This window comes from Meles meles, chromosome 16 (genome assembly GCF_922984935.1).
Source record: "Meles meles chromosome 16, mMelMel3.1 paternal haplotype, whole genome shotgun sequence".
Lineage (NCBI taxonomy): Eukaryota > Metazoa > Chordata > Mammalia > Carnivora > Mustelidae > Meles > Meles meles.
The window spans coordinates 36884896-36908788 of record NC_060081.1 but is presented as its reverse complement, the minus strand read 5'-3'; the positions used below and the strand labels follow the sequence as shown (position 1 = coordinate 36908788).

The window sequence follows — 23893 nt, the reverse complement described above, 5'->3', positions numbered from 1 at the left end:
GTATTTTTGCAATAAAAACTGTCAACCCTTTATACTCTAAGTTACTGCATTCTGTCTACATCTTTGTCAGATTAATCTTCCTGAAACTCTTGTTTCTTTGTTTGGAAATGACGAGCGACTTTGTAGTCCCCTTAGAGCCACTTCTCTCTCAGGCTGGCTTGCAGAGTGTAGTCTGATCTGGCCTGATACTAGCCACCGAGCTTTTCTGTGCTCTCTTCTAAATGTACCACACCCCTCCTGACTAAGAGTGTTACCTACATTTGCTAGCTCCGAGTGGATTTCTGACTTCACAACTCCCTCACATCTTAGCTTTTCCACTGGGGCCTCCCTTGAGGCCTTGGCCCTAGTCCAGGATGAGCAGTCCTTTTCTTTGAACTCCACTGCTTCTTGCTTGTGATATTTGTTTTCTTACCTCATTGCATAATGTTCTATAGTTACTTCTTTAGTTCTTATTTTTCTTAACTGGATTTAAAACTTACGGAATTTAGGGAGTGCCTTTTATTAGAAGTGAGCAAGTTGGGGAACTTAGAAGGGAAAAAAGTAGAGTTATTTATTGTTCCAGGTAGTGTCAAAGCCAGTTAGGTTGAGAGGGGAATATCTGCTTTCTGCCTTTTGTATTACTATTTTCTTTCAGTCAATATCTGTGTAAAAAGTATGTTTTACCAGTCAGCCACAATGGTCATCGATTCCAGCTATGATTATAGCTCTAATTAATTGGAAATAGTTTATTCTAGCAAGCTGAAGGGTAAATAAAAGTGGGTTTTCCTAACTATAAATCAAACTCTTGACTAGTTTTTTAACCTTCGTTGTTGTATTATTTTTATGTGCCTGAAATCCTTTGTTCAATGTATTCTCAAATTGTCAATAAACATAATAGAATAGCTTACTGAGGCTTGAATAGATTCTGTGTATCAGAACAGTGTATTGTATGTACTTTTAGAACTGTTATTATTAAATACTACAGAGTATTGTTTGCAGGGTGAGTTACTATCAAATCAAATTTTGGATAGTCCTGTAAATGCTAACAGAAATCTGGTTCCTCCTTTATATGCTTACAGTGAGGACTCTATTTCAGTGCCATCTTTTCTTCCTGTCATCTAACTGTATTGTGATTTAATTTTAATTTCTACATTTGTTTCCACTTACGTTAGAGAGATCAACCAGCTTTCTCTCCGGGCGGAATATTAACCCCTCATGCCTTGGGTTCAAGAAATTCACCAGGTTCTCAAGTAGCCAGTAATCCAAGACAAGCAGCCTATGAAATGAGGATGCAGAATAACTCTGTAAGTGACTGACTTTTACGTGGCATTGAAAAGTGGACCATCAGAGGTCTCTTGTGGTTGTATGTGAATTTTGTTACTAAGTCTGGAGTTGTTTTGTGTTGTAGTTTTTCTCAATTTCTTTTTCCTTGAGATATTTTTAACTTTGTTGCAGCCATGATTATCAATATGTAAATATCTAAATGATAGGAAAGAAAAGAAAATGCATGTAAATATATATAGCTAAGTGGCAGCAATGTTTCTGTAATGCAAATGGGCCACAGTGCTTCCCCCTTCCCCTAAAGGTACTGGGTGCTAGAAGCATGATGGGGACATCCAAGTATCTCATAGCTAGGGGTAAGAGAGAAAGGTGGGTTTTCCCCTTTCTTTCCAGGGATCAGCTTTGGGCATTTTATTATATATATTCCTCAGTCTGTCAAATACAGGTATTCCTCACTGCCTAAATTCTTGCTTTCCAACTCAGGCATGGAATAGATTTGAATACATATTTTCAAGTAGCTCTCACTATGCAGATTCTGGTTGCTCTGTACTTAGAAACTCAGGAATTGAATGGATCTGCCACTTGGTATCCCTCCTTGTTTGAACTTGGTGATCCAGACTGAAGAAGCAGATCATCTCAGCCAGCAAGGCTGTAGTCTATCCAGTAGCTTCCTGTTGTAGTGGTAACACACCATGAGCTCAGAGCACAAGGCAGGGCAGCAGCAGGGGTGAGGGAACAGACAATGAATTGATGCACAGCAAATAATCAAAGCTATTGCTTATTTCAGGCTGGTAGGCATAAGGGAGAGTATGTGTTATAAAGAAAGGAAATACATTTTGTAAAGTTTGATATCTAATGTAAATTTTATTTTGATATATTCAAGGAAATTGCGTAAGTTTTGATATTTCATTATTCTAACAGTTACCCTATTGATGCCCCAAATCTTTTATTACAAGGCAATCCTGTATATGGAATTTTTGCCATATCAGGAGACTGATTTATATTTCTGCAAATTCCCATCTTGAAATTTTAGGACCTTAGCTATGGAATTTGAGAATTCATGAGAATTTGCATCTCCTGAGAGAAGCAGCCTGGGGTTTTGTTATGTTTTTTGTTCTGTTTGATTTTTGTGTTCTTGTCTTATTCCTTACACATTAACAGTGGGATATGGAGGGTCAGTGAAGGAATTGCAATGAGACACTTGAATAGAACAGAAAAGGCTGATGCTTTTTCTTAATCTCAGGAAGGCAGGGAGGTTTACACTTTGCCAGCTCTGATTGCTTTGAGAAGGATTCCAATATTATATTGAGGCTCCACAGGACTAGACCCATTGTTGATTAATAGTGTCTACCAATGGAAGTAGGAATAGAGAGATTAATGATTAGGTTGCTTATTTGATCCTGTTTTAATTCCCCTTGACATAATTATTTCTGTTGGAGTCTTTGCATAGAGGGATTTTCATCTCGAATATTATGAATTTAAGGAAATCACAAAGCCTAATTACCAGTTCATTTCAAGGGAGAATTTATTTAAAGTTACAGATTTATTGTTTTGTTTGTTTGTTTGGGCTGTTGGGCATATTAGTATCTAGTATTGAGTAGTGTCTACCTGATGGTTTATGCTGTTAATGCTTTACTAGCTGGCTTCTGTTTCCTGATAAATGTGTTTTTAAATTTTGCATTCTGAAATACAGTTTGACTATATCTGTGGCCATTTCATAAAATGTGATTGCAAAAAGAGCTTTTTAAAAAGGAATTTGAGGGATCCCTGGTGGCTCAGTGGGTTAAAGCCTCTGCCTTCAGCTCAGGTCATGATCTCAGGGTCCTGGGATCAAGCCCCGAATCGGGCTCAGAAAGGGCGAAGCGGGCTCCCTCCTGAGCAGAGAGCCCGTTTCCCCCTTTCTCTCTGCCTGTCTCTCTGCCTATTTGTGATCTGTGAAATAAATAAATAAAATCTTTTAATAAATAAATAAAAAGGAATTTGAATCATTTGAGGTGGTATGTTCAGGAAAGACTTGGTTGGTAAAGAGCAGAAAAGAGCAATAAAGATTTAATATTAAAAAACTACTTTTTGTTTTCCCTTGCCGGTATACTATTTTTATTATCAGATAAAGATAGTTTGTATCTTTTTTGTCAGTTTGGGAAAATTTGCTTTTTACCCAACTTCTCTGTACTTAGACAGTTGATAGGAATATTGTTCTCATAATTTAATCCAAATAGATTTAGTGATGGTTTAAAAATTAGTGATAACTTACTTCTGAAAGGTGAGCCACCATATGCCACACCTACATAACATTTCATTTAATCCTTGCTATAAACAACAAAGAGGACATTATCCCCATTTCAAGTTGAGGCTGACAGAGGTTAAATAAATTGCCCAAGGCCAAACAACCAGTAAAGATTAGAGTTGGAATTTCAAACTCAGATCTTTTTGACTAAAAATACTCATCTCATTTTCAAGTACAATAGCGCCTTCCTGAATTTATGTTTTATAGTTTTGGTTTTTTTTTGTTTTTTTTTTTTTAAAGATTTTATTTATCCATTTGACAGAGAGAGATCACAAGTAGGCAGAGAGGCAGGCAGAGAGAGAGGAGGAAGCAGGCTCCCCACGGAGCAGAGAGCCCGATGCGGGGCTTGATCCCAGGACCCCGAGATCATGACCTGAGCCGAAGGCAGCGGCTTAATCCACTGAGCCACCCAGGCGCCCCTATAGTTTTGGTTTTTTTGAACAGTATTGACCGTAGAGTGTCATGAATAAATCGGAAATTATACATTTTTTAGAAAGTAAGTTATAAACTCTATGAGAAATACAATTTTGCTTTGTTGTAACTTTTTGGTCTATAGCGTGAACTACATTCATACTAAGTTTTTAGTTATAGTATCATTAAAGTATCCTTGTAAGCTCTCAGTTTGAAAATAATTCAGTTTAATCACAATATCTAATATGCTATGAATAATAGAAGAGAGACTTTACCATGAAAACGTTTTTTGCCACTTGTGGTTTTGGTCACTTAACATAAAACTAAAGTTGCAGTTTAGATTTTTTACTTAAATGTTAAAATACTTTCTCATTGAATGAGGTACAAATGGAAGATAATAGTGAATTTAAAGTGGTATCCAAGTCTTTGAAATAATGTTTGCATTTTTCTAAGTTACTAATACATTTTTACTTGGACCTTGAATTTTAAACCTTATCTATAAAATAATTTAGCAGTTATCTGACAGAGTCTTGTTAAACTTTTGCTTTCCAGATGGTTGTGTGAGGTTGAGCATTTACCATTTAACTTCATTCTCACTAGCACTGTTTTGTGTATTACTAATTAATATATTTGTATTTTCCTCCTTATAGCTTTGCCGTTTGATTGGTAGAAACTGATCACAAACTCATAACGTGAGGGAACCACTGAAGAAAAAAATAATTCCCATCCTTTAATTTTTAAAAATCTATTAAATTAAATTCTTTTTTCTTCTGAAATAATTTTTATTCTAATAATGTTCAGATTCTTTTGAGTTTAAGCATAGGAGGCTTGAACTATATAATTCTTTTTCTGAAGGAGTAGAGTATGCCAAGAACAGTCTTTATATTTTTTCAATGTACTTACCATATCTATTTAATAGCTTTAACAGTTGTATTACCATGAAGCATGATTATAATAGCAGTTGGATGTAACTTCTTATGTGAAATGAATAATTAAATCCTTCCTCTGTAATATCATAATTGTTTGCAGAGTCCTTCAGTATCTCCTAATACGAGTTTCACTTCTGATGGCTCCCCATCTCCAATAGGAGGAATTAAGCGAAAAGCAGAAGACAGTGACAGTGAACCTGAGCCAGAGGATAACGTCAGGTGAAACCATTTTTTGGTAACACTTTGTTATGAAATTGCTGAAATAGATGCTGTCTAATTAATACTGTTTAGCTTAGAGCAGCAGTGCCTTCAGATGCTTGCCTGTGATCTTTTTATCCACCAGTAATTAATGTGGAGGGTTAGAATAGTCAGTAAATTCCAGTGAGATGTGTAAGCTATAGCTGTTAAATCTAAGTATCTAGATTAGTATGCGTGCAGGTTTTTGTCCTCCAAGCCACTTTTCCCTCTGAGACCAGGCACTAGATCAGCTAGACATGCGGTGTTTAGCTCTGACTATGTGATTTGAATGTTACTGTTTTGAGATTAAATTTTCAAGCTGCTTAACACAGGAAGTTCAGTTACACTTGGATACTTAACACAGTTTGCTTTAATCTTCTCAATTGGAAAAGTTCTTCCTCAAATGAAATAGACAAAAGTCATTCAGTTAAGAGATAAATCTGTATATTTTTTAAAACCACAGACATGCATATATACAATTATATTTCATGACAAAGAAGTTTCCCTTTAGCTATATACTTAAAATTTCTAATAGGAAACTGATTCTTTATACAGAAATTTGAGATCATTATATAAGATTAATAATCTCTTGTATAATTAAACCCAGATTTGAACCCTGGGTTCTGCATGCAAAAGGCCAACAATCTTAACAATTGTAATTCATTAAGAAGTTAGCAAAATGATATATTTCAAAGTTAAACAATGGTGGTCCACAACTCATGCTTCTTTTATAGGACATGGATGGTATGTTTACATTTATGATGAGAAACTTCTTGGGTGTCATGTATGGTTCTGTATTTTCCTAATGTCCTTTGGTGTTAGATTCTGAGATCTGTGGTGGCTTGTGATTGAACATTTACCTTATCCTCTGTTTCTGCAACTCTGGATTTTCCTCTTGTAGTATGTTATCTGTTTTATTGGGTAGCCATCTTGATCAATACCAGCTTAATAGTTGAATTGATTTGTTAGTACTTCATTGTGTAATCCCAGTGCTGAGAATAGTCAGGGTAGAAATGCTTCTGTCAAGAAGTGCTTGAGACACTTGACGTGTATTTCATTAATATTTCTGTAAAACAGTTATAGTCCACATCATAGAGGATATTTCTCCTAATTGATGTTCTGTGAATGCATTGGGGCAGGGGAGGGAATTAAAATTGGTGTGGTGTATTCTGGAACATGACTGTAATTAATTAGTAAGATGTGGCACATGGTGGAAAATAGTCCTTAATGAGAATCATCTTGATGTTCTTATCTGTCCTGATTTGTTTCGTTAGTGTTCTTTGGCTTCTTTGTGTTATGTTTAAATCTTTTAGAGAATGAAAAATGAGTACTTAAAAAAGCATTTTGAAAAAGTGGTTCTTTACATGTATTTTCAGTGATTAATAATAATTTAGTGTATTGATTGACCTGCTTCTGAGTTCTACCAGAACATACATACGTGTGTGTATGTGTCCTTCCCTTAAGCCAACAACTCTTAGCTGAAAGAGGGATAAGGCCCAAGGATGGGAGAATTGGTATAAACATAATTTGCTGCCTGGTTCCTAGAATGTTGTTTTACAAACCACTTTTTACCTTTTAAAAAATTACCCATGCAAATCTCTTCTTCTTTTTTTTTTTTTTTCCTTAACATTTTATTTCTTTATTTGACAGAGAGAGACACAGTGAGAGAGGGAACTCAAGCAGGGGCAGAGGGAGAGGGAGAAGCAGGCTTCCTGCTGATCAGGGAGCCTGACTCAGGGCTTGATCCCAGGACCTTGGGATCATGACCTGAGCTGAAGGCAGACGTGTAACAACTGAGCCACCCAAGCACCCCGCAGATCTTTTTTTTTTTCTTTTTAAAGTAACTTGGTTGACTGCTTTGTTCAGTTTAAATGTATTTCAACAAACTGAGAAACTTACATAAAATATCTTCAATATTTGAATCTTACGGTGTAGTTTCAGAATTGGTCTATGATCAAAAAACAAGTAAAACAGTATTAAAATTTGAGCAAACAAGTGTTCACTATCTCCTTTAGTAATAGTTTTCTCTTTTTCCAAAATGTAGTTTTATAATGGTCTTACTAGAATTAGTGTTTAGATTTTTGATGTTTGACTGTCTTAATAAATTCTGTGAAAGTGGGCTTTTTTAGATAATTAAAGGAAGTTGTGTTAGCATTACTGTTTAACTCATTCACATTTCACCTGGATATTAAGTATAAAATGATTTGGGTGATAAACCAGTGGACAATTATGGAAAGTATTAATTCAACATGAACCGGCTTTGCCTGGGTTTTAGGCTATGGGAAGCTGGTTGGAAGCAGCGGTACTACAAGAACAAATTTGACGTTGATGCAGCTGATGAGAAATTCCGTCGTAAAGTTGTACAGTCTTATGTTGAGGGGCTCTGCTGGGTTCTTCGATACTATTACCAGGTACAGAGAGAATATTTTCCTCTAAACCTAGCTAATCATTTTAGGACGATCATAATTTCTGTGTATTATTGAGCTATAATGAAATTAAATCCAGACTCATTCTTTTAAAGCTTCCTGTTCAAAAATTCATTACTTTAAATATTTGTTTATAAAGGCTTTTACGCTTCTCAAGTGTTAATATATAAATAAAGATAATTTTTGTTGTGCTTAAGGATTTCAGCATCAAGTAGTGTGGGTTGAGTATACTTTAAGTATGGTGGTTTTTTAATTGGAAGTAAAAAATAATAGTCACTAATGACTGAACAAAGGACAAAGACTAGAAAAAACTGGTAAGAATTTGAAAGGCATTTGAATGATACAATTTCCTCTGTGTAATGTAGTGATGTTACATGAAATGCATTCTAATTGGAGTAATCCGTATCTGACTTAAAGCCTTTGATAATTGAGATGTCACATTGGTGAGAGATTAGGTAGACATATAGGGAATTGTAACACTAGTTGTTAATATCTGGTTTCATTCTCCGAGAGCAAGGCAAGTTAAGTATGGTGTGATCTAAGAAAAATGAAGTTTGTCATTAAGTGGAAAGTATAATTCAATGCATTGTCAACTGTATAATAATAAATTCATGTTTTACTTTTGTTCTCAGGATTTTAATTCATTTAGGCATAGAATCAAAATCATATTAGGAGTTTTTTCTATCAGTAAAACTTCTTTTTGATGGGTTTACTTAAATATTTTTATAATAAAGAGAAAATTGTTACAAAATATAATAAGGAATTATAAAATGAAACTTTTGGAAATTTTATTTAGTCACTGTTCAGTGTGGTGTCCCTTCCCCCTCTCTATGCTAAGTAAGTGCCAGCTATCACTGCTCTTCATTTTGTTTGATAATGGCAGCTGTAAAATTGGAAAGAAATGTAACCAAGCACATTTTAAGGGTAAAAATCTTCACCAAATTGTATTATATAAATTGTATTTACAAAGTTCGTTATTAACTACTGATTACTAAAGACACTTTGCAGTAGTTTTTAAATCAAGGAGCCATTGATAGAAAGTAAAAGTTCAGTTAATCAAAACAACTCTTAGGACTCATGGGGAAAAAATTAATATATGGAATGTACACTGGAAGTTATGTATTTTATAGGCTAATACTCTAATTTTTATTTGCTTTTCTGTGTCCGTATTGAACGTAGATTTTTGTTTTTGGTTTCTTTTTTTTTTTTTTTTTGTTTTTTTTTTTTTTGTTACAATTCTAGGGCTGTGCTTCCTGGAAGTGGTATTATCCATTCCATTATGCACCATTTGCTTCAGACTTTGAAGGTATTGCAGACATGCCATCTGATTTTGAGAAAGGCACTAAACCAGTAAGCTTAATTATTTAAAGTCATGAAATTCATAGAATTTTGGCTTAGATAAAAATTGTGTGTCTTATCTTAAACCTTTTTTCTTTCTTGCAGTTTAAACCATTGGAACAACTTATGGGAGTTTTTCCAGCTGCAAGTGGTAACTTTCTACCTCCATCATGGCGGAAGCTCATGAGTGATCCCGTTAGTGTCTTAGTATTTTGAGTATGTTAGTAACTGGGTTTTTGTCATGTTTCATGAACATTCGTCACAAGTGCTTTTGTATCTAATAGTTAATACAGTGAAGTCCAAAAACAAAGTGAAAGTGTTGAGTTCTTCTGTATGTTTTTCACCTTTTTCCCCCCCTACTTTCCTTGGCTGTGAGAACGCTACCTGGTATAAATAAAGTTAATTTGTGTTTAGGAACAATTCTTAAAACTGTTACTTTGTTCTAAGCCTACCTGTAAGTCATTGTTTTTTGTTGTTGTTGTTCCAGCCATGTGTGGTGGCTACCAATGTTCAGACATCTCTGAGCTTCTTTTGTGTGCCAGATAGAAAGGAAAGCCAGGCAAGAAGTAGGAATCATTAGAGCCCATAAACTCTTCATTGACTGTGTTGGGTCCACAGTTGTCAGTTTTAAATTCCTCTCTAAAAATGCCCCCCCCTTTTTTCTTCGTTTTTTAAAATAAAATTGTTAATTTTGTTTTACTATTGGGATTAATGACCTGAAATCTTATTAACATTTTTTAAAGGAATGAAACCTTGTTTTCTCATCAGGCTTGATAAACACGAATGAAAGACATGTCAGATTTTTTAAAACTCAGACGTGTGACATTTGTTTTGAATCTTTATTTTTCTCCTTGACATAGGATTCTAGTATAATTGACTTCTACCCTGAAGATTTTGCTATTGATTTGAATGGGAAGAAATATACATGGCAAGGTAAAATTTAGACATTATTCCTTTTTGTTAAAACAGTCTCCACTTTTTGGTAAACTGTAAACGAACATGATTTAGGTGATGAAAGAATTTCTATAAAATATAAATATTTTAAGAATTGCATGTCAAAATTTGATTTTTTTTTTCTATCCACTGTGGCATTGGCAATGATTAATAGTAACATTCTGATAAACAGTAAATAGAGTTAAAATAGACCAATCATTCTTTTGTCTTTTCTGTGATTAATTAATGGGACTTGGGAATTGCTTTCATTTAGTAGCTCATTGACACCTTGTAAGGTTGCTGAGAAATACAGGTTTACAGTTTTTATAAGAATGCCATTTTTAAATTACTACTAAATTTAATGTGCTATTTACCACCTAGCAAATGTGTGATGATGACTGATTATAAAACACAATAAAGAAGTCTCTCACATAGTAAGTCAACTGTTATTTCATGCCAAAGGCCCTTTCAGCAAATCACTTTAAACTTTGCTTCCACTGTATATTTTTCTAAGATAATTTCATTTGGGAAAACCATGTTTTTACTTCCTGCTTGGTTATTTCCTGTGGTACAGATGCCCAGTAACATGACTTAGAGAATTGTGAGATGGGAGGAGGGATAAGTAATAATTTACAAATTGAAAATCATTTTATGAGATTTTAGGGTTGATTTTGGGTTTATGCAGTAAAGGAAATTTCATACTACTTTAGTGGATTGATAATGGGAAATGCAGCCCACTGATTGAGGTTAGCAGGTGTTGTGCTCTATGGTCATAGTTTGTTGTGTGTAAATTGGTTGGAGTTTTAGGTTGTTTTTAAGGTGCTTTGTGGAGGGTATTAATAGAAGGGAAGGGCTAAGAGGCAGTAAAGTAAAAATATAAGTACATAAGTAAGCAAATGTTGAATAAATAAGTAAATATATAAACATGCAGATGTCTTGCTTTCTATATATAATCATCCAGAGGAAAAGTGAAGTAGTGCACAATGGTTACAATTTCTTCACATCCTTGCCAACATTTGTTACTTTCTTTTTTTATTCAGTAAATGGCTTTTATGTATTTAAGTGTTTTTGGTTGAAGTATAATTGACATACAATATCCTGTTTCAGATGTACATCATGGTGATTTGATATTTTTATAGGTTATGAAGTGATCCCCATGATAAGTCTAATAACCATTTATCACCATACAAAGTTACTTCAGTATTACTGACTGTATTCCCTATACTATATATTACATCTCCATGACTGACTTATTTTATAACAAGAAGTTTGTACCTCTCAGTCCACTTCACCTAGTTTGCCTATCTCCTCACACTCTTTCCCCTCTGGTAACCAACAGTTTGTTTCCTTATCTGTGAGTCTGTTCCTGTTCTGTTTGTTCATTTGTTTTGTTTTGTTTTTGAGATTACATATATAAGTGAAATCATATGATATTTGTCTTTCTCTGTCAGGACTTGTTTCACTTAGCATAATACCCTGTAGGTTCACTGATGTTGGAAATGGTAAGCTTTCTCTTTTTTATGGCTGAGTAATATTTCATTATATATGTGTGGGGGTGTGTGTGTGTACACATCTTTATCCATTTGTCTGTTGATGGACACTTGGGTTGGTTCTATATTTTGGCTATTATAAATAATGCTGCAGGGAACATAGGGGTGCATTTATCTCTTCAGACTGCTATTTTTCTTTTCTTCGGATAAATATCCAGAGGTGGAATTGCTGGATTGTGTGGTGTTTCTATTTTTTTTTTTTTTAAAGATTTTATTTATTTATTTGACAGAGATCACAAGTAGGCAGAGAGGCAGGCAGAGAGAGAGGAGGAAGCAGGCTCCCTGCTGAGCAGAGAGCCTGATGTGGGGCTCGGTCCCAGGATGCTGGGATCATGACCTGAGCTGAAGGCAGAGGCTTTAACCCACTAAGCCACCCAGGCGCTCCTCTGCCCATTTTTTAATTGGATTTTTTTTGTGTGTGTTTTGGGTATCAACCCCTTGTTGGATGTATGGTTTGGAAATATCTTCTCCCATTCAGTGGGTCGCCTTTTCATTTTGTTGATTGTTTCTTTTGCTGAAACAAAAGCTTTTTAGACTACATCACTGAAGTAGTCCCATTTGTTTATTTTAGCTTTCGTGGCCCTTTCCTGAAGAAACTGGTCCAAAAAAAAAAAAATGTATTGTTGAGGCTGATGTAAAAGAGCTTACTGCCTATGGTTATTGTTTCAGTTCTGACATCCAAGTCTTTAATTCATTTTGAATTTATTTGTGTATATGGTACAAGAAAATGGTCTAGTTTTACTCTTCTGAATGTAGCTTTCTGGTTTTCCCCACACCATTTCTTGAAAAGACTGTCTTTTCCCATTGTGTGTTCTTGCCTCCTCTGTCATAGATTAATTGACTGTATATATGTGGGAGTTTTTCTGGGCTCTCTGTTTTATTCCATTGATCTGTGTGTTTGTTTTCATGTCATACCATACTGTTTTGATTGCTGTAGCTTTATAGTATGGTTTGAAGTCAGCGAGGGTGAGACCTCCAGCTTTGTTCTTTCTCAAGGTTGCTTTGGCTCTTTGGTGTCTTTGTATTTCCATACAAATTTTAGGATTTCTTGTTCTAGTTCTGTGGTAAATGCCAGTGGTATTTTGATAGGGATTGCATTTAATACATGTTCGCTTAGGATAGTATGGACATTTTTACAGTATTCTTCCAATCCCATCAGCATGTAATATCTTTTCCATTTATTTGTGTCTATTTTTTTTTAATAATAGCCATCCTAATGGGTATGAAGCAGTATCTCACTGTGCTTTTGATTTGTATTTCCCTAATTATTGGTGATGTTGAGCATTTTATTCATGTGCTTATTAGCTATTTCTGTATCTTTGGAGAAATGTCTTTTCAAGTTTTTTACTCATTTTTGAATTGGGTTTTTGTTTTTATTTTTTTATTATTTTATTTATTTATTTATTTATTTGACACAGAGAGAGAGAGATCACAAGTAGGCAGAGCAGCAGGCAGAGACAGGGGAAGCAGGCTCCCTGCTGAGCAGAGAGCCCAATGTGGGGCTTGATCCCAGGACCCTGAGATCATGACCTGAGCTGAAGGCAGAGGCTTAACCCACTGAGCCACCCAGGCACCCCAGGTTTTGTTTTTATATTGTAGGAGTACTTTATATATTTTGAACACCAGTCTCTTACATATGATTTTGTATTTATTTTCTTCCCTTTTGTGATTGTCTTTTTACTCTGTTTGATAGTGTCCTTTGATGCACAAAATTTTTAGTTATGAGGGAGATTCAGTTTTTGTTGGACTATTTTGTCGTTCCTGTGTTTTTGGTGTTGTATGCAAGAAGTCATTGCCAGATCCAGTGTCATAAAGCTTCCCCCCCCCCCCCCCCCCCGCCCCGTTTTAGGAATTTTACAGTTTGAGCTCTTAACATTTAGGTCTTTGATCCATTTTGAGTTTACTTTTGTGTAGGGTGTAAGGTTAGAGTCCGTCTTCATTCTTTTGCTATGGATATCCATTTTCCCCAGTACCATTTGTTGAAACAACTGCTCTTTCCCCATTGAACAATCTTGCCACCCTTATTGGAAATCATTTGAGTGTGTATCTGAGGGCTTACTTGTGGGCTCTCTATTCCACTGCCTAATATGCTTATCCTTATGCCAGTACCAAACTGTTTTAATTACTGTAGCTTTAGTAAGTTTTGCCATCGAGTGGTGGGAGTCCTCCAACTTTATTTTTCTTCTTCAAGGTTGTTTTGGGTCTTTGGGGCCCTTGAGATTCCAAATGAATTTTAGGATGAGTTGAAACTCAGACCTTTAATATTTTTATATTTTATGTAAGTATTTTCAGTTACTAGACTGCAGCAAGAACATAACTTTTTTGAGGTCAAATTTAGTACTGTGAGGAGTTAAAGTTATTCCCCCATGTCTTTAAAACTTATTAAAAGTAATGGTAATACTTAAGTTCTTACCTAAGTTGCATGTATCTTAAAATGATAGAAGATAAAATATATCTGGGTAGTTTTTTGACATTTACTGAACTCTTGCAATGTTGTGTTTTTGTAGTATTTCCTTAATATACGTAAGAGGAATATAGCATACCCATTTCGAATACTACATATTTTATATATGAACAGAATATTTTGAGTCATTTGATCAAAGTCACAGTGGCTGAACTAAGATCTGGACCCAGGGAGTGTGACTACTGTGTATTTACCTAAGTGCTGTCTCTACTTGGGTTACTTGTGTTGTTGAGGTAGTTCACGTTAACGTAATAAATAAGTACTCAGGAGAAATTAGCTGTAAATGTCATTTTTACTATCAGCTCACTCAAGAACTAAATTTATCACATCTGGGTATAAGGCATTTCTTTCTGTCCTGCCCAGTAGGGCTGATTTGTTGCTTAGTAACCTTATTGCTTTCATTAGCACTGCAAGTTGCTTACCAGTTGGAGCTGGCTTTTAGAGTTGATATTGTAGGACAGTCTTTTTGATAATTTGTTTAGGTCTTAAGTGTATGACTAAACAAAACTTGAACAACTCCCTGCGTTTTTTCCATGTAAATGTTCACCAGTAGATGAAACAACCTAACTTTGATGATAGATGTTAATATTCTTGAAATCACTTTTTAGGCCCTTCAGAATTCACTTAGTTTCTTTTTAACTTTAAAAAATGCATATTTCCCTTCTAGATAATGAAATTGAACCTGTTTCTAAACTTTGAAAATATGGTAGCTAAATAATTAATGACAGCTTTGGGAACCTTTCATTTCTCTCATTTTAAAGGGAACAATCACAATTGGCAGTTTTGACTGGCAATAGTTTCAAAATTATTTAGCTCTAATTAGCATTTCTCTTTGCTGTTTATTTTACACTTTTTATTTTGTCAAAAGACTACTGTATACAATATAACATATACATGTGGTTTAGTAACTTCATATATCTTTCTAGAAATAGATACTGTATTACTGGTGTGCTGCTTTGAAAATTATGAATGTAGGTTGAAATAAAACAATTACTTTAATTCCAGCACATTCCACAGGACAGTTTTCAGCCTGAATATGAACAGCTTGGATCCTACCCAGCCCCCAAGATTACTTAAGCAAGTCCTTAAACACCTTTTATATCTAAATTAGTTATTATGTTTTAAAATGTAAAAAACAGAATGCTGTGCAGTGTTAGAGCTGGAAGACATACCGTATATTTATTCACATTGAACAGACCTTCTGAATATTTTAGTTGAAAACCAAGTCCTAGAAAGATGAAAGGACAAGTTCAAACTCTTTGCAGATTAACTGGCTTGCTCAAGGGCATCCTCATAAGTAAGGCACAAGAACATAAACTGGTGTCCAGGTGGCACTTGTTGACTTAATTTAAAAGTTTTATCATCATGGAGTTAAGATTCTGCAAATGTGATTTTTCATATGAGCTGTCTTAGGGATGGAAAATATATGAAACTTCTTTCTTCTCTGAACACATGGAAAGTATTTGCATCTGAGATTTGAATAGACTTCAGTTCCCAAAATGTTTTTACGCCAACAGGGATATTCTACTAGAAACGTTTATTTGAACGAGTAATAAGTGGAATTTGGGTGATCCTAAGAGTTCAGTGGTTGGTGTGCATTTCTTTCTCCAGGTGTTGCTCTGTTGCCTTTTGTGGACGAGCGAAGGCTGCGAGCTGCTCTAGAAGAGGTATACCCAGACCTCACTCCAGAAGAGAGTAAGAACTGTGCTTCCACTTGGTCTCAACATTGAGTCTGTATCTTACAGACTTTACATTTCTGTATAATATTAGACTCTTTTTTCCATTTGTCAAATTTCACGTACAGGGGGCATAAACCGTTGGTTTTTACTTCTTCATAAGAAAAATCAACTTTGCTTCTTAAAATGTGTTATCCAAATTGAATAGTAAATACAATTTTTTTTTTTTTAACTTACAAGTATTAGATTTATTAAAAAGCAATACTTTAAGGGGTGCCGGGGTGGCTCAGTCAATTAAGCATCTTACTGTTGATCTCAGCTCAGTTTTTGGTCTCAGTGTTGTGAGTTCAAAGTTCACAGTGGGCTCCATGCTAGTTGTGGAGCCTGCTTTTTAAAAAAAACAAACACAAAAACAGCATTTCAAGAATATCTTTTGACTTTCTGATTCCCTTTTTTTTTTTTTTTAAACATTTACTTATTTATTTTAGAGAGGGCAAGCATGCATGAGCGGGGGTAGGGGAGGAGGGAGAGAAAGAGAGAGAATCCTCAAGCAGGCTCTGCCTTGAGTGTGGAGCCCAACGTGGGGCTCAATCCCAGGACCTTGAGACCATGACCTGAGCTGAAATGCAGTCAGCCACTTCACTGACTAAGCCACCTAAATGCCTGCCCCTTGACTTTTTGATTCTTACATGACATGCACACACAAAACTAATTTTCCATGCTGTGAGTGTATTAATTTCCTCTCTGTGTCCCTTCTTCCCTTCATCCCCTCCAGTAAGTTAACTTTGTTTAAAAAGCTATGTTGAAATAAAGGCATTTACTTAGTTTGCTAACCTGAAATGTTATTTGTACAGAATGGCATTTAAAATACTGACAGTTAAAAGTGTTGGGAAATTGTAAAGCTAGACTCTGTTGGAAAATTTATTTAATACCAGTATAATAAACCTATAGAAATAATTTCTCTGTCAGCCATCCTTAGAGTAGTCTTTGTTATCAGATGTTGTAATTTGTTTGGGTTTGCTCAGGAAATGGTTATTTATTTCTTACAGTAAGAAATTGAGTTCTATATAAGTTTATTCCTTATCTTACAATACTGTATTGAAATATGTCTTGGTGATAATTTTTTCTGATAGTCTTTGATCTTTGAAACCTTAATGTCAAACTCGTTTTTCTTCTACAGAGACCTCACACATTTAGGTCTGTCACTTTTAAATTATTTTTTGTAGGGGCACTCAGTCCTTAAGTGTCTGTCTGCCTTCGGCTCAGGTCAAGCCCCACATCAGGTTCCCTGCTCAGTGGGAAGCCTGCTTCTCCCTCTCCCACTTTCCCTGCTTGTGTTCCCTCTCTCGGTGTGTCTCTGTCTGTCATATAAAAAAAATCTTTAATAAATTAAAAAGTATATTTTATTGTAGACCTTATACTAAAGTTTTAAAAATTTAGACGTTTCTTTTTATTTTATTCTTATTAAAGTTGCTCTTGCAGATATAATTGTTTGATCTTATTTCTTTCCTTATTTCCCCCCCAGCTAAAAGAAACAGTCTTGGAGGTGACATCTTATTTGTGGGCAAACATCACCCACTCCATGACTTCATTTTAGAACTCTACCAGACAGGTTCCACAGAGGTATGGTCTCTTTTTCCATCATGAAGTGCTTTTAGACAGTATAATTATTCGGTTAATTCATCAGAAATACATTTGTTAAATTTTGATAAAATAGAAACAAGTGGGGTGCCTAGATGGCTCAGTCAGTTAAGCATCTGCCTTCAGCTCAGTCATGATCCTGGGGTCCTGGGATCAAGTTCCACATTGGGCTCCCTGCTCAGCAGAGAGTCTGCTTCTCCCTCTACTGCTTCCCAGAGCTCATGGACACATGCTTGCTCTCTCTCAAAAATAAAATCTTTTAAAAAAAGATAAAGAGGGGCGCCTGGGTGGCTCAGTGGGTTAAGGCCTCTGCCTTCGGCTCAGGTCATGATCCCAGGATCCTGGGATGGAGTCCCACATCGGGCTCTCTGCTCAGCAGGGAGCCTGCTTCCCCCTCTCTCTCTGCCTGCCTCTCTGCCTACTTGTGATCTCTGTCAAACAAATAAAATCTTTAAAAAAAGAAGAAAATGTACCATTTTAATCTTTAAAAACCATTTTAAAAGTGTATAATTTTGTGGTATTAAATCTATGTACAGTGTTGAGCAGCCATTCACCACTATCCACTTGCAGAACTTAATTAGCTTCCCAAACAGAAACTGTTATCCCTTCACAAACAATACATCTCCATTCTCTCCCCTTATTTCTGATAACCTGTCTTCTACTTTCTGTCTCTAAATTTACCTGTTTGTGGAAATGGAATAAATGGAATCCTATAATATTTGTCCTCTTGTGTCTGACTTATTTTACTTAGTGTAATGTTTTCAAGGTTCATCCATGTTGTAGCATGTATCAGGGCTTCCTTTTATGGCTATAGTGTGTATATACCGCATTTTCTTTATCTATTCATCTGTTGATGGAAACTTGGGTGGTTTCCTCCTCCTGGCTTTTAAGAATAATATTACTATGAACTTTGGTGTACACGTATATGTGTGAGTCCCTGCTTTCCATTCTTTTGGGTTTATGATCAGGAATGCATTTTTCCACAGCCAGTGGATGTACCACCTGAACTATGTCATGGGATTCAAGGAAAGTTTTCTTTGGATGAAGAAGCTGTTCTTCCAGATCAGTAAGCATTCATTTGTGCACACTGGGGTGACTGGGAGGAAGTTTAGCTAGCATTTTTTCCTTGTTGCCCAAATGTTTTATTTTCTAGTGATAGTAAGAAAACAAAACAACAGAAAACCTGCTGGACTATAAAAATACTTGGGGTCAGAGCCCACCTCTTCAGCCTAGTAGCTGTATCACTGTGTGCAGGGAGCCCTGGGGGTCCCTAAAGCCCTTACAGGAGATCCATGAGTTCACAGCTATTTTTATAATAATACTAAGATGCTATGATATTATTTGCTTTTCTCATTCTCTTTCTCTCTTGAGTGTACAGTGGAGTTGTCCAGAAGCTGAATGTAGTGTGATAGCTATCTCAAGAGATTGAATCAGAAGCAGATAAGAGAATCCAGCTATTAAGATAGATATTAAGCCAGATATTAAAGAAATTTTAAAAAATGTAAGACAATGACACTTCTTTTTTTTGCTTTGTAATATAGTTTTTCATTAAAAATGTTACTTATGTTAACATGTAATAGTTTATTACTGTTATCTCTAAATTTATATTTTAGAAATTTCTTAGTTTTAATTTTTAATAGGTAAATATTGATACACATAACCAACATAACCAGAAGCTCTTTGAGGTCCTTGATTTTTAGAAATGTCTTAAAGGGGTTCTGAGATCAGTGTTTGGGAATTGCTGGTCAGTTGTATCTTCCTCTTTTGTAGATAATGGGTGGTTTTCCAAAGTGATTATACTGTTTTGTAATCTCAGTGGCAGTTTGTGAGAGATCTTGTTGCTCTACATTCTTGCAAACCCTTGGAATTGATTGTCATGACCTTAATTTCTGTCAGTTTAGTGGATGCTTATTGGCACCTTTTGTCTTACAGTTGCATTTCTCTGATTACTAATGAAATTGAATGCCATATGGCATATTTATTAACCATTAGGTTTCCCTCATTTATCAAGTACCTGTTCTATTCTTCTGTGCCCCTTTTTGGTTTGTTTGTATCCTTTACAAATTCTGATATGAACCATTTGCCCATAATAGTTTTCTGTTGAGGTTACAAGCAAGGAAGACAGGGTCCTTTTTTTAAAGATGTACTTTGTTGTGTCATTTTTTGTTGGTACATTTTAATGATTTCTCTTTCCTAAAGCAACATCTTAATTCCACTTGTCCAAAAGGTTACAACTTAATCCCTTCTTTCTCTTTAGAATAGTATGTTCTCCTGTCCCCATGTTACGGGATCTGACACATAACACTGCAATCAGGTAAGTCTTCTAAAATTCATGTCTTTGACCAAAACACAGCTCTGAACTTGCAGATAAGTTTAAGAAGATCCCTGAATCACTAGGAAATGGCAGCTATTATTCCCACTAGTGCTTTGAGATTGGAGAGTCCCTGTGTTGCAGACCTCAGAACAGAGCCTCTTGACTTTAAATTATGTATATTGTTAAGGTTACTGATTTAACAAGCTTGCTTCTCTGCTTTCCGGTTTCCCCTGACAACCTCTTAATTCTTCCTGGATTAGGGAAGTGGGAGGTAGAAAGTAGGAGTTTCTAAGAGTAGTTTACTATGTAGGAGCAAACAGAACTCATTACCCCAGAGACCCACACAGCCTCTCTGTGTTATAACAGATTATTTTAATTGTATTTACCTGCAGAGTTTAAAAACAAAACTATTACATACTTTATTTTGGTTGAGATAGAATAAATTGGCGGAAATGTTTACCAATAATTATTATAAACTAAAATTAGATCATTTCTGCTACCTGGAAAAATGTATTTCATTTCTTTCTTTCTTTTTTTTTTTCCAGTTTTTTTTTAAAATTAACATAATGTATTTGTTTCAGGGTACAGGTCTATGATTCATCAGTCTTACACAACACACAGCACTCAGCACAGCACATACCCTCCCCAATGTCCAACACCCAGCCACCCCTCCTTCCCACCCCCCCGTATTTAATTTCTTGCATTTCTTCATACAGCATTCTGTATGTATAAAATATAATGTGACTGTTTAAAATAAAAACCAACACACTTACTACTCATTTGCTTAATTCTTGTATGTAATTACAAATCTCGATTGCAGGATTTATGTTACCATTTTCTTCAGTCTTTAAGCAAGACTAAGGAAAATACATCCTAATAATTCAAGGATTTTGTAAAAGCCTGCTTGGGAAGACTGTTACTGAATCCTTCTCTCCCAGTCATTGTTACTATTTCTCTTACTTTTTGGAAGTATTTTGGATTTTATTTAAATTTATCATTGTAAAGTGTGAGCATATTCATTTTCCTATTAATAGATTCAGATAGATAGCAACTGCCACTTTAGAGGGGCTTTTATTTAAAGAAAACTGTCATGAATTTAAAAAATCTTTCTAAATTAGTTGCTTTTATCTTTACACACATTTTAAATTTATCTTCACATGTAATTTGTTCTGGCTCTCTGTCTTTGGCTCTTCTGTTAAGGGTGGAGTTTAGAATTGTGGGCCATGCTCTTGCACCCATCACAAATAGTCTGGTTCAGGTAGATCCAGTGTGGACACTGTATTAACCCATGGGATTTCTCTGCCTTGAAACAGTGCTTCAGGCCAGTTAATGCTACCAGTTCCGTCTTTGGATTGTCACATGCTTGTGCTCCCCAGTTCTGCATGTTTTCAGGGCCTTTCTGCCCAGCCCTCTAGAAGTACTTAACTTTTTTTTTCTACTTAACTTTACAATTAGGACAGAAAGACTTGTCCAAGGGAAGAATTACAAAATTGGCAAATCCTCTAACTTCTGTTTGTATGGTGGTGTTATTGTTGGCTGGTTGGTTCTGAGCCTGAAGAGGTCTTTGGTATTATTTGGTATCCATTGTGTTCTCCTAAGATTTTTAAATTTACAAGACAAATACCAGATCTAGGTGCAAATTCAGACATATGTTGAAAACTTCATAATAAAATTGATTCGAGTTAATGTCCTAGAGATTTGTGAAAGACCACATTAACTTTTACCTTACGAGCTAATTTTCAGTGTTTCCTATGAGGGGTAATGAGGTTGATCCAGTTTATTGCAGTTTTTGTATATGCGTTTGGGGGCTTGTTTTTCATCCCAGTCTTGTGTTTGCTATATAAATGAAAATCTGAGAATGCAGGCTCTGGTGCCAGTTGCTGGTTATTTCTATTTTGACTCCTGTCATTTTTTTCCCTTCTCTGTTTGTATGCATCCAGTATTCCATCCCATATTTGAGTAGTTCTTCAAGTTGAGTTTACATGGGTTTTCCTGCCACACAGCTCTTACCTGTAGTGTTAAAAAGGCATATGATAGAGGTTATTGAAGTGTTTAAGTTCCTAGAAGGACTCTTTAGAAAATACAGTCAGCTGTGACCTAGGAGATCTCCCTCCCCCAATTCTGATTCCATAAATCAGTCAACATATTAGTAGCTTAACTTTGAATAGAGCAGAGCTATCTCCCCTATTTTTCCTCATCCCATTCTTCACCATTGTAATTTGCTTAGATGTAATATTTTTAGACTAATTCTTTGTTAACTTTAAATATAGGGGTGCTTGGGTAGCTCAGTCAGTTAAGTGTCTGCTTTCAGCTCAGGTCATGATCCCATGTCAGGCTCCCTGCTCAGCAGGGAATCTGCTTCTCTTGCTCCCTCTGCCTCTTCCCCTGCTTGTGCTCTTTCCTGCCTTCAAATAAATAAAATCTTGGGGAGGGGGACCTTTAAATATATAAAACCTCATATGATCTTAAAATTAAATTTTCTTCCCACTGCAGTGGCACAATTTTCTATTCATCTGGAATAGAGAGACAGACAGACAGACACACACACACACCCCCTTTGTTTTACCTCAGACTCAGCGTTCTGGACTTCTTTGTCATGCCCCTCATCAGTTCTCCTTGCTGGTCTCCCCTTTCTGTCCCTGACCGTCCTGTTGCCCAGATTTACATTCTGCTCTCTTACACTATGTGCTTTGGCTTCTCATTCTACCTTAATTCCTATATCTATACCACTGTTCTGGATTTTCTTTTTCCCAGTTGTTCTTCATTTCTGGCTCTTCCCAGTGAGCCTGTGTTGTAGGGGGTTTTGTTTTTTTGTTTTTGTTTTTTTTTTCCTTTATTTTGAGTTTTTTCTGAATTACTGTAATGATCTCCCAGCTAATTTATTTGATTCCACCTTCCCACTGAATCTACTGGCATATGCTATGAGGCTTATCTTTGTTAAACACTGCCGCTCCTCAGAAAGCTTCGCTCTGTATTGTCAGTGGAATTATACTTCTTTGCTTTTTGAAGGCCTGTCCTGGTTTGGCAGAGCTATAGCTCTGTGCCTGAATCCCCACAGTTCCTCAAGGACACCTGCCACCTCCTTCAATGCAGGCTCTTCCCATGAGTATCCCATTGACTTTGCTGCCTTCCTTACGTTGTTTGGAATGTTTGTTCCTTTATATCCTATCTTTCATAGCTTTTCTTCTCTTCTGAAACGTAATCTGAAATTTATATATTCTTATATGTTATTTTTATCAGTAGCACTGTTAAGATTTTGGTTGTTTTGGGATTTGTTTTTTTTTTAACTCCTAGCACCTGGCATAGTTCTAAACCTGTATAAAAGCCCAGGTGTTCATAGTGTTCATAGTGTCAAAGCCCAGTGTTTGCCAGAGTCTTCTAGCAACCCTTATTCCTTCAGAGTAGTGTTTCTCAGACTTTCTATGAATCAGGCAAGGGGTAGAATGTTTTATCTCTTCAAGGAGGTTTTTAAAAATATGAATTTTTAATGTAACCATTACTGCAGTATTTGTAAGACTCATGGTTGGCAAGCAGATAACTTGAAATCAGAAGCCTAGAGGAAGGGGAATACATAGAGTCAGTCACAAATTTGATAGTGAAAGCTCTTGGGAGGGCTTAATTTCCACTGCCTGGTTAGCCTCCTCTGATAGAATGTCAGAAAAGATATCTTAAGTCCTATAAACTTAAGTGCTTTAAAATGTCAAGTATATGAATCATGAAGTTTTTCTTACAAGAACAGTTTGCATTGGTATGCTGATTTAGCATTAATTAAGGAATGTCAGGGGAAGGTAGAGTAAAAATATGTAACTTGATATTTGGAGTTTTCTGCTATCTTTGTGAAGTGTGCTAGCACTCAAGCAGTAATAGTACTTAAAATAGCATTTCTAAGGATAATTCTTAAAGTGAATTGAGTTGGAAAGGGGTGTTGTACATTCCATTCCGTTTCTGTTGAGACTTTGCTATATAGTATTTTCTTTTTATTAATGGTGTCTAAAGTGCTACTTGTAATACAAATAAAAGCACTGCTCAGTTTTGTTTTTTTCAACCATGCTTAGGTTTATAGTTTTTATATTTTATCCTTAATGTGCTTGTGATGACAATTAGGTGATTAAAATAACAGGGAGGTTCCCTACCAATGGAAGGATCTATTATGCTACTCCCGGACATGATGGTCTGGTAGATAGAAGCCTAGGCTTTGTAAGTCAGCTCTGTGCCACCTGGAAGAAGTGGTGAAAAACGCTTGTGTTTACAGAGTTAGATGAAGCAGTACACATCTAAACACAGTTCTCTTACCTCAGAGGGGCCACCTGTTGAATCTATAAGCTGTTCTGTTAACTCATTTCCTCCCTGAAGGTGCTTTTGTGTTATTTCAGTGTTACTGCTTTCCCCTGACTCGCTCCACAGTTAAGCTCTTTTGTTGCTGGTGG

General features: G+C 35.8%; 1 protein-coding gene across 2 annotated transcripts in view; it reads left to right on the top strand.

Moving 5' to 3' along the window:
- Positions 1 to 23893, top strand: part of XRN2 (5'-3' exoribonuclease 2) — a 90183-nt gene that overhangs the window by 40189 nt on the left and 26101 nt on the right. For both annotated transcript variants that reach the window (XM_045981275.1, XM_045981274.1), the window contains 10 exons: positions 1152 to 1283; positions 4988 to 5106; positions 7400 to 7535; positions 8793 to 8900; positions 8994 to 9083; positions 9749 to 9821; positions 15447 to 15530; positions 17037 to 17134; positions 18139 to 18218; positions 19410 to 19466. In XM_045981275.1, the coding sequence (XP_045837231.1) occupies positions 1152 to 1283; positions 4988 to 5106; positions 7400 to 7535; positions 8793 to 8900; positions 8994 to 9083; positions 9749 to 9821; positions 15447 to 15530; positions 17037 to 17134; positions 18139 to 18218; positions 19410 to 19466 (977 nt within the window). The remainder of the gene's footprint in view (positions 1 to 1151; positions 1284 to 4987; positions 5107 to 7399; positions 7536 to 8792; positions 8901 to 8993; positions 9084 to 9748; positions 9822 to 15446; positions 15531 to 17036; positions 17135 to 18138; positions 18219 to 19409; positions 19467 to 23893) is intronic.